This window comes from Rhamphochromis longiceps, linkage group LG4 (assembly GCF_057381845.1).
Source record: "Rhamphochromis longiceps isolate RC_006_pf linkage group LG4, R_longiceps_female_GT1.1, whole genome shotgun sequence".
Lineage (NCBI taxonomy): Eukaryota > Metazoa > Chordata > Actinopteri > Cichliformes > Cichlidae > Rhamphochromis > Rhamphochromis longiceps.
The window spans coordinates 33,027,964-33,038,531 of NC_140560.1; the positions used below are offsets into that span (position 1 = coordinate 33,027,964).

At 40.2% G+C, this 10,568-nt stretch overlaps 1 protein-coding gene across 1 annotated transcript; it reads right to left on the minus strand.

The window, feature by feature from the left end:
• Positions 1-6,031: 6,031 nt before the first annotated feature.
• LOC146672102 (uncharacterized) lies at positions 6,032-8,663 on the minus strand. Its single transcript, XM_085405021.1, has 2 exons — positions 8,004-8,663; positions 6,032-7,920 (listed from the first exon to the last, which is right to left on the minus strand). The coding sequence occupies exon 2, from the start codon at positions 7,460-7,462 to the stop codon at positions 6,032-6,034; it is 1,431 nt and encodes a 476-aa protein (XP_085261147.1). The 5' UTR covers positions 7,463-7,920; positions 8,004-8,663.
• Between the last annotated feature and the right edge of the window lie 1,905 nt (positions 8,664-10,568).

A 10,568-nucleotide genomic window follows, 5' to 3' on the forward strand; every position in this document is an offset into this window, starting at 1 on the left:
CAAATTCCAAAACACTTGCAAAATCCAAAACACGTACAAATTCCAAAACACTTGCAAATTCCAAAACACTTGCAAAATCCAAAACACGTACAAATTCCAAAACACTTGCAAACTCAAAAACACATGCAAATTCCAAAACACAACGGAAGTGCTCCAGGACGCTAGGGGCAGTGTTGAGCTTTTGTTACCTAGTAACTACACAAGCCAGGAAGTACCAATGACCGGATTTGGGGTTTGCAGCCTTAAAGGCCGCATTTTAAGGCCGATTACGTCACAGCGACAAGAGAAGGCTTTCCCAATTCAAAGGCTGCTCGAAATGCGGCCCTCAAATGCGTCCATAATTTCCCTGAATTTTAAGGATGGGTCGGTGTAGCCTTCATGGCCCAACATATCCCAGACTTCATAGTGCGGTGGTGGTGTGGATAATTTTGCCGAAAAAAAACGGTGGAAGCGGAGCGGAGGAAGTGTAAACTTTCAGAAGTAAGTACTGAATATTATGTCACTTATTTATGCGCAAATATTTTTTTAATGAAGAACATTAAACCATTATTGTTGGCCACATGTCGGGAAAGTTATGTGACATTAGTCATGTCTGTACTTTCAGAATTAACTTGGTTTTAAAGCCTTTACTTTAAAAAAATATATATAGTCGACCTTAATCTTACAGAGATTGTGATGATTTTGTGGATAATTAAAGTCAGTCATATATCCACAAACACAACAAGCTGAAAGTCAGTGATGCTGCTCGGTTTGCAGTCCTGAATATCACAGCACAAGCAGGATTCACTGCACTGTTAATATCACTTCTACCTCTTCTTAAAGTCAATAAAGAGTTCTTTTACTGATGGCATGAAGTTGGCTTTAATGTTAGTTGTAAGATCTTGGGGTTGTTACAGCTTCACCTTGATCACAAACTACGCCACCGTCGAACTAAAACATAACATAAAATCCAATGAGATAGTAAGACGAGTGAATTAAAGACATAAAATGATCTATATAACATACAAACATACCTCGCTGGCTGACCCATGCTTTGAGGCAGAAATGAGCACTTTACAGATACTTTTAAGAAACAACTTTCTCTGAATTAAATTGGCTTCTCTTGCTTCAACTTGCCATGCTCACACATCAACATGGGCGTGCATCTCCCTCAGGTGCACCAGTGGAACCAAAATGCAGTACAATAGTTCCTACATGAGAATTTTCACAATAAATGACCTAATGGCATATAAAATATGCATAGTGCAAAACAAAATACATTAACTGAAAGTAAGGCAGTAAAACTCCCACCAAATCACAAAACTATTGTGATTTCTACTTAAACATCATAATAGGAACATGTTTACAATTTAGCATTTATTCTGCTTCTAGCAATAACACAGTTCCGTGTACTGGCCTATCAAGGTACACTGGTTTGACAGTCCTTTTGCCATCCTTATCCAAGGTTGAATCACTGAGCAAAAGCTTAACCTTTCTAATTCTTCCATCTGCACTTGGATATATCTCTGTTACTCTTGCCAATTTCCACTTGTTCCTTGGAGAATTGTCCTCTTGGAGAATAACAATGTCATTCACCTTTGCATTCCTTTTATCTCTTTGCCAGATTTGTCTCTGTTGAAGATTGAGAAGGTATTCCTTTTTCCACCTAGTCCAGAATTCATTGGCCAAAAACTGAACTTGGCGCCATCTCCTTCTTAGGTACAGGTCCTGGCTCACAAATTCACCAGGAGGAGGTAGAATAACACTGGACTTCATCATGAGAATATGATTCGGTGTAAGAGGCTCTAAATTTGGATCATTTAGGTTCTCTACTGTTAATGGCCTGCTATTCACAATAGCCATGACTTCATAAAGAAATGTTCTGAGTGAGGAATTGTCAAGTCTCTTAGAAGTGTGATCCAAAATAGAAGTTAAAACACTTCTAATAGTTCTAATTTGCCTCTCCCAAACACCTCCCATGTGACTTGAAGAGGGGGTGTTCAGAACAAACTCACATCCATATTGTTTCAACTGTTCTTTGTCACAATCCTTTAGTGCATTCAAAAACTCTCCCTTAGCACCAACAAAATTAGTACCTTGGTCACACCTAATTTGTCTTACATGTCCACGAATAGAAATAAAACAACGTAATGCATTCATAAAGGCATCAGTGGTAAGGTCATCCAGCATTTCAATATGTATTGCCCTAGAACACATACATGTAAAAAGAAGACCATACCTTTTAAGTTCTTTTCTACCCTCTTTTACATAAAAAGGTCCAAAACAGTCAATGCCACAGTAGGAGAATGGGGGTGTTGCTTCCATTCTATCCTCTGGCAGATCGGACATCCGTTGATCTTGAGTATGTCTCCTGTACTTTCTGCAGGTTGTGCACTTGTAGATGTGAGAAGCAACTGCATTGCTGCATCCTGTGATCCATAGTCCATTGGAGCGCAGCTCGTTGACAGTTATTCCTCTTCCTTGATGTTGCACCTTTTCGTGGTAGTGTTTAATAAGTAAAGACGACACATGACTTGATTTGGGAATAATGGCAGGATGTTTGATATATGGGTGCAGAGTTGCTCTTGTTAAACGTCCTCCCACCCTGAGCACTCCCTGCTCATCAACAAATGGACTTAGGCTGTACAGCTTGTGTGTCTTATCCTTCAGTTGAATGTCCTTTCCTCTAGTTAAGTCCTTGATTTCTTTGCTGAATGTGTTTTCTTGTGCAAGTTTTATTATGAACAGTTCTGCCCTTTGTCTGTCCTCAACACTTGTGTTTTCACCCTTTGTTTGGGTGAGTCCTTTAAAATCCTTCACAAATTTCTGTAGACGAGCAATAGCTTTAACCGCTCTTCTCCAGTCTGAGAATTTGGTGAGACGGTCTAGTATTGTTCTCCTTTCTTCTACTTTGGTGTTGAACACATGTACTGTTTTTAGCTCTGGATCATTGGGCTTGACTTCCGTAAACTTGCCATTTTCAACAGGTAGCTCGCTTTGCCACAAAAACTCTGGACCTTTAAACCAGTTAGAGTTGAGTAGCTGTTGGACACTGAGTCCTCTTGATGCATGGTCTGCAGGATTACTTTCAGATGGTACATGATGCCACTGTCGTGGGTCTGTGAGTGACCGTATCCTTTGAATCCTATTTGCCACAAACACGTGAAATCTCTTTGCATCATTATTCACGTATCCCAACACTACCTTGGAATCTGTCCAGAAGTGTTCTTCAAGATCACTTATCTCCAGTTCATTTCTTAACATTGCACTTGTTCTTGCGGCAACTACTGCAGCCGTTAATTCAAGTCTAGGGACAGTAGTGACCTTGGTTGGGGCTACACGTGCCTTTCCCAGGACTAGGGCACAATGAACATCACCCTTTGATGTTACTGTTCTTAAATAACTACACTCTCCGTAGCCTGTCACACTAGCGTCTGAAAAATGGTGTAATTCACACTGTGCAATGTCTGTGTTTGCAGGTAAGACATGTCTTTGAACTTTCACCTTTGACAGGGTTTGAAGATCTAGGAGCCAGGATTCCCACTGTGTGCTGAGATCATTTGAGAGTGGCTCGTCCCATCCAACTTTCTCTTGACATAACTGTTGCAGGATTTGCTTTCCTCTTAGGATGAACGGTGCCACAAATCCCAGTGGGTCATACACTGATGCTATTGTGCGCAGAATTCCTCTTCTTGTCATTGGGTGCTCTTTTACAGTTATTCTGAACTGAAATTCATCAGCAGAAACGCACCACTGAACACCAAGAGCCCTTTCCATTAATGGCTCTCCAAGTGCCAAATCTAAATCCTTAATACTTTCTGCACACTCTTCTCTCGGCAATGACTTTATCACATTTTCACTGTTTGATATGAACTTGTGTAATCTTAGTTTACCTGTGCTACACAGTTCTCTTGCCTCTTGGACTAGTTTTATGGCTTCTGACTCTGACATAACACTAACAAGTCCATCATCTACATAAAAGTTCCTTTGAATGAACCTTACAGTGTTTGGAGTGAACTTTCCCTCACCTTGCGTGGCTAGATGTTTTAACCCAAAGTTGGCACAGCCAGGAGAAGAAGCAGCGCCAAAGAGATGAACCTTCATTCGAAAGACTGAGGGTGGAACGCTTAGGTCACCATGCTCCCACCACAGGAAGCGTAAGTAGTCCTGGTCTTGAGGTGTTACATGAAACTGGTGAAACATGCGTTCCACGTCACACATTACAGCAACGGAGCCCTTCCTGAACCTACAGAGCACTCCCACCAAAGTGTTTGTGAGGTCAGGCCCTGTAAGCAGGTGCATGTTCAGCGAAGTGTCTTGATATTGTGCAGAGCAGTCAAAGACTACACGTATCTTGCCGGGCTTCTGAGGGTGGTATACCCCATGGTGGGGGATATACCAAACAGGTGTATTACAGAGTTCTTTCTCCGGCACTTTCTCTGCGTCACCACATGCTATCATGTTCGCCATAAAATTTGCATAGTCTGTGTAGTACCTTTGGTCCCTTTTGAATCTGCGTTCGAGACTACTTAAACGTTGCATTGCACTTGGCATGTTATTGGGAAGATCTGGCCTGTCGCCCTTGAAAGGCAGTGGCATTTCATAGTGTCCATCTAGCTTTTGCTTTATTCCTTCTTGTAGCTTTGTAATAAAGCGGACATCTTCTTGCGAAATGCTTGTCTCTTCCACTGCTCTCTCTGTAAAGTCTGATTCAAGTGCTTTGATTACATCTGGAAATGTTACTTCCTTTACTTGTGTCTTGCAGATGTAATGAACCTTATTCTTTAGTTTTGTGGGTGACTCAGTCTCTGGTATAACTTGTTTTACAATGATGCGGTGACTTACTCCAATTACATCATTACCTGTATCACATGAATCACAGTAGCTGATGATGCTCCAACCCAAATCTGTTCTCTGAGCGTATGGCTGGTTTTCTTCACCACATACGACCTCTCTGGGCATTAAGGCTTGTGTGCAGTTGTACCCTAAAAGGAGTCCTATATCACAGTCCAAAGGGGGTGCAATATGTTCAGTGAGATGCTCCAAATGTGACCATGCCCTTGCAGTGTCTGGAGTAGGAATATGACTACGATTAGCGGGTATAAAGTCTCGTGTGTAAACAACTGGTACAGTGAGTTTCTTCTTGGAAAACAGTCCTCTTATTTGCAGAGCTTCAAGTTTTGTGCATGGTACAGTAGTTTTCTTGGATGACATTGTAGATAGATTGAGCTTAACTTGAGTTTTGGTTGTGTCCAAGTTATTTGCTACTTCATTAAGAATAAATGAAGAATCACTCTGTGTGTCCAGCAGAGCGTAGATCAGTACTTCTTTACTTGGCTCATTTTGTGTGGATACGTAGACTGGGACTATTGCAGATGTCTGTGTGTTTTTACTTTCATGAGTCACTCTATTAGATGTGGTCTCATTGACTATGTCTTGTGACTGTGTTACCTGATGCTGGGTTTCCTTCAGTTCACTTACTTGTTGCTCTTTAGGTGGTTCTTTCTTTGCCTCTTGTCTTTGTCTTTCTTCATGCAGGCATGTAGGATGCCGTTTTGAGCATGTGTTGCATGTCATCTTGTTGCTGCAGTTCTTGGAGAGATGGCCACTATTTAAACAGCCAAAACATAATTTTTCGCCTTGAATAAATTTGACTCTCTCAGCGACAGGTTTCTCAGTGAACTTACGACACTTGTGTAAGCCATGTCCTGCTCTTTTACAAAACACACAAGAGACCATGCTTCTTTCAGTAGAGTTAGTTGTGAAGATTTTCACTGTATCTTGTCTCTTAGGAATGGGTGTAGGTTGAGGTTTTGTCTTTGGTTGGTCAAAGTCACTTTGTCTTATGGCTTGGTATGATGTAATGGGATTACATGCGATACTTGCCTCCATTGACAGGAATGTTACAAAGTAACTGAAACGTGGGAATCTTTTGTGCTCCAGCTGGTACTCTGTAGCCTTTCGGTTCCACCTGTTACTTAACCAATCTGGTAGTTTAGCAGCAAGTCTTTGATTCTCAATGCCATCATTGAGAATGTTCAGATTCTCATTATTAGTCATTGCAGATTGGCAGCTTTGTAAAGTCCACAAACTTTCTTAGCTCTGCACTATCCTTTCCTGTGACCTTTGGCCAGGTGTGTAACTTGTCTCTAAAGGCCTTAGCAATGACAAAAGGCTCTCCATAACGTTCATTGAGCATATTCCATGCTGCCTCATATGAGTCTTCAGAGCCAATCAGAAAATAGCCATCTAAGGCTTCCTTAACACAGCCACCAACATACTTCTGTAGAAAAAATATCTTTTCGGCAGTGGGAATGTTCTTTCTCTCTATTAGAGTCTGAAAGGACGCCTTCCAATGCTTAAACTTAAGTGGATCCCCACTAAATACCGAGGGCTCTGGAATAGGCAGTCTATTAGCTGACATAGCTTCTGCCAAAACCTTTACAAGCTCACCTGTGCTCTCATAAGTGACATTTGACTCTCTTCGTGGTTGTAAGGGTTGATTAGCAGTATTCTTGGACTCTGTTACCTGTAAGTTTGCAGGGTTTAGAGTGACTCTTTCTTGCTTTACTGAAATGTAGTCTTCCTCATAAACTTGTAGTTTTGCCTGTGCTGCCTTGAGTCCTTTCAGATTTTCCAATCTTTCAATTTCTCTTCTTAAGTCCTCAACTGACCTTCTCCTCGCAGCACTTTCCTCTTGTTGTCTCTTTATCAGGGCCGCTTTCTCCTTTTCTCTTTGTAACTTGCGCTCAGTTTCCTCCTTTTCCTCTAGGAGACGTTGTGACATTGCAGCAGCTGCTTGCTCTGCGAATATGCGTTTGTCTTCTTCTTCAAGCATTTGCATTCTTTCTCTGTACTTCTCTTGTTCTGTCATTATCTGAAGCACAGCCTTTGTGGCTTCATACTCTGCTGCAGCTTCTTGTCTTTTGGAGGAGGAACCATTAGAAAGAACTGTATTGGCTTTAAATGGACTATGAACTGAGACACTAACAGAGCTAGAGGATGTAAATATAGAGCCTGCATCAGGCCATACAATCTCCTCTTGAGTTTCTCCTTTAATGTGACATTTGATCTTTTGCAAAACTACTGTAGTCACTGATGTGCATTTGTCTAGCTTGGAACGCATATCATGAGGTGGTCCATCCATTGCTCTGTATTCATCATAAATATCATTAAGCTCGGCTGCTTCTCTTTGTACAACGTTCATGTGACCTTCAAGAATGTCAGGTGGATCTCCTTTTATAACAGATTTTTTTGCCACTTTGATTAATGCTTTCCATCTGTCATAAATACTGTCAAAGCGACGTTGCAACCCTTGTAACCTTTGATTATGGAATTCTTTTCCTTTTTCTGTGAGCATGCGAGACCTTTCACTTCTACGTTGCTCTATTTGCACTGTTTGCTCTAAAGAGGTTTCATCCACTTGCCTTGCAGCTTGTTCTGCACTGGGAGCTTCAATTTCTGTCTCATTTGTGTCTGACATTTTGTTTTTCTTGTAATGCACTTATTTGTTGATGCAAAATCTCCCTTTAACTTGACTTGAGTAATGAATTGTGAACTTGGGTGCATTAATTCCCTTCTTGCTAACTTGTGATGCTGTTGTTGTCAGGCTTAACACAGTTCCTTATTGTTTCTCCTTCCTTGTGTCATCTTTCCAAACATAAACTTTAATGTCTGGCTTCTGGACATCTTTATGAAGAAGCAACTGTGAACTTGTGTGTCCATTAACATTTGCAGCAGCTTGGTCCTTGGTGCACTGGCACGATGTTGCCACCAGGGGGCCGGGAATCATGCAGGTCCGAGTTCGACTATCACTTCTACCTCTTCTTAAAGTCAATAAAGAGTTCTTTTACTGATGGCATGAAGTTGGCTTTAATGTTAGTTGTAAGATCTTGGGGTTGTTACAGCTTCACCTTGATCACAAACTACGCCACCGTCGAACTAAAACATAACATAAAATCCAATGAGATAGTAAGACGAGTGAATTAAAGACATAAAATGATCTATATAACATACAAACATACCTCGCTGGCTGACCCATGCTTTGAGGCAGAAATGAGCACTTTACAGATACTTTTAAGAAACAACTTTCTCTGAATTAAATTGGCTTCTCTTGCTTCAACTTGCCATGCTCACACATCAACATGGGCGTGCATCTCCCTCAGGTGCACCAGTGGAACCAAAATGCAGTACAATAGTTCCTACATGAGAATTTTCACAATAAATGACCTAATGGCATATAAAATATGCATAGTGCAAAACAAAATACATTAACTGAAAGTAAGGCAGTAAAAGTTAATGTTAGCTGTGTTATATTGCTGCCTCTGTTCGGTGGTGTCGAGCCAAACGGACTTTAACGTGTGTTTGAACGAGCTGACGGTTCACTCGTTAAGCTGAAAGAAAGATGCTTTAATCACAGGAGTCACACATGTGTGTCCACTGTACCATCTGGGAACTCCTCTTGTTTCGTAATAACACAAACACTAAATCCTCCTTCTTTTGTGCTGTTTTGTAGCAGTGTATACACCTGAGACTGTCACCTGTCTGTCTGTCCTGCACTCTCTCTCTGTTTCTTTCTCTCTGATTGTGTAATAAAAATATGAACATGTGTTTATAAGTCACACTTGTGTTTGAATCCTGCAGCTTATCACACATTTGATTTCCATGTGTGACGACTGCAAGTGTCCAGAGTGAGGACAGACTGAGGGACCCACTGCTGCACATCATCTGTGAGGCTTTGCACCCCTGATGATCCACCAGGACAAACTCAACAGTGTGTGAGGAAGAGGAGGAGGAAGAGCCAGCAGCAGCTGACAGATGGAGAGAATAGACGGACTGCTAGAAAAGTTTAAAATAACTAATTGTCTGTCCTGAATCAGTCTTATTAGGTAATGTTCAAATAATTTTATCATTCCAGTGTTTTCAGTGTGGGAGAAAGTACTCAGGGCCTTCAAGTTACACACTATGAAAGGCAGCAACAAGTGTAATATTCAGAAACCTAAAGTATGTATCAGCAGCAGAATGGAGCTAAAAACAAATGTTTGTTTCAGTTCTATGAAGCTTTGAGTATTTTGGATCAGTAGCACTGCTGTGTTTGTTGCATCATATTGCTGTAATTGTTTATATGCTTTATATATTCTGAGCTAAGTTGATCTATAGTGTTACATCATATTCTGTAAGGATGTTATGTGTTTGTTTACTTTCTGCCCAGTTTGACCCATTTAGCAGAAGCCAGCCTGTTTAAGGCTCTGATATCTATTCTGTATGACTTAAAGCAGTTATGACATGGTCTGATTTTCTCACCCAATAAAGGAATATTTAATATATCAGTCTACTCTTCATTTTATCAGAAACAGTTATCACAGCTTGTACATTTTTCTTTTTATAAATATATGTAAGCAATGAGCCAAATTTAGTAATGCCAGCATGAAGGAACAACATTTGTCTCTTATATATGATACACCTATATATGCACTGTCAAAGATACTTGTCTTTGAGTGAAGATTTAAGGTGATAAGACATATAAATAACTGCAACTTGAATCTGTATTGAAGCTCAGTATTTGACACAGAGTTCATGTTCACTGCTGTAATAGCTAATAATGATTAATATAATAACTAGAATATTGGCCATATTATATTTACATTACCAAAGTGATATGACTTTAGTCTCATGAACAACATCAGCTAATTCTTATTTACTAATTAATCTTGAAATGACTGTTCAGTACAGAAATGAAGCCCAAAAATCATGTTTTACTGTCCTGTGGTCTCAGCCTCAGATACTTATCAAATCACACAAAGCTCATGTAGAAACAAACAAACAAATGAACAAAATATGTTCTCCCTCATTTCTGTCAAACCAAGTTGTATGACACGTTTCCAGCGGTTAGTATCACGGTTGCTAGGCAACCTGGGAAGCGCGACGGAGACTAGACCGTCCCATACAGACAAACTTGCCGTTTATTTTGCAAATCGAGCTCAACACTGCCCCTAGCGTCCTGGAGCACTTCCGTTGTGTTTTGGAATTTGCATGTGTTTTTGAGTTTGCAAGTGTTTTGGAATTTGTACGTGTTTTGGAATTTGCAAGTGTTTTGGAGTTTGTACGTGTTTTGAGTTTGCAAGTGTTTTGGAATTTGTACGTGTTTTGGAATTTGTACGTGTTTTGGATTTTGCAAGTGTTTTGGAGTTTGTACGTGTTTTGGGTTTTGCAAGTGTTTTGGAGTTTGTACGTGTTTTGGAATTTGCATGTGTTTTTTAGTTTGCAAGTGTTTTGGATTTTGTACGTGTTTTGGAATTTGCATGTGTTTTTTAGTTTGCAAGTGTTTTGGAATTTGCATGTGTTTTTTAGTTTGCAAGTGTTTTGGAGTTTGTACGTGTTTTGGATTTTGCATGTGTTTTTTAGTTTGCAAGTGTTTTGGATTTTGCAAGTGTTTTGGAATTTGTACGTGTTTTGGAATTTGCATGTGTTTTTTAGTTTGCAAGTGTTTTGGAATTTGCATGTGTTTTTTAGTTTGCAAGTGTTTTGGAGTTTGTACGTGTTTTGGAATTTGCATGTGTTTTTTAGTTTGCAAGTGTTTTGGGTTTTGC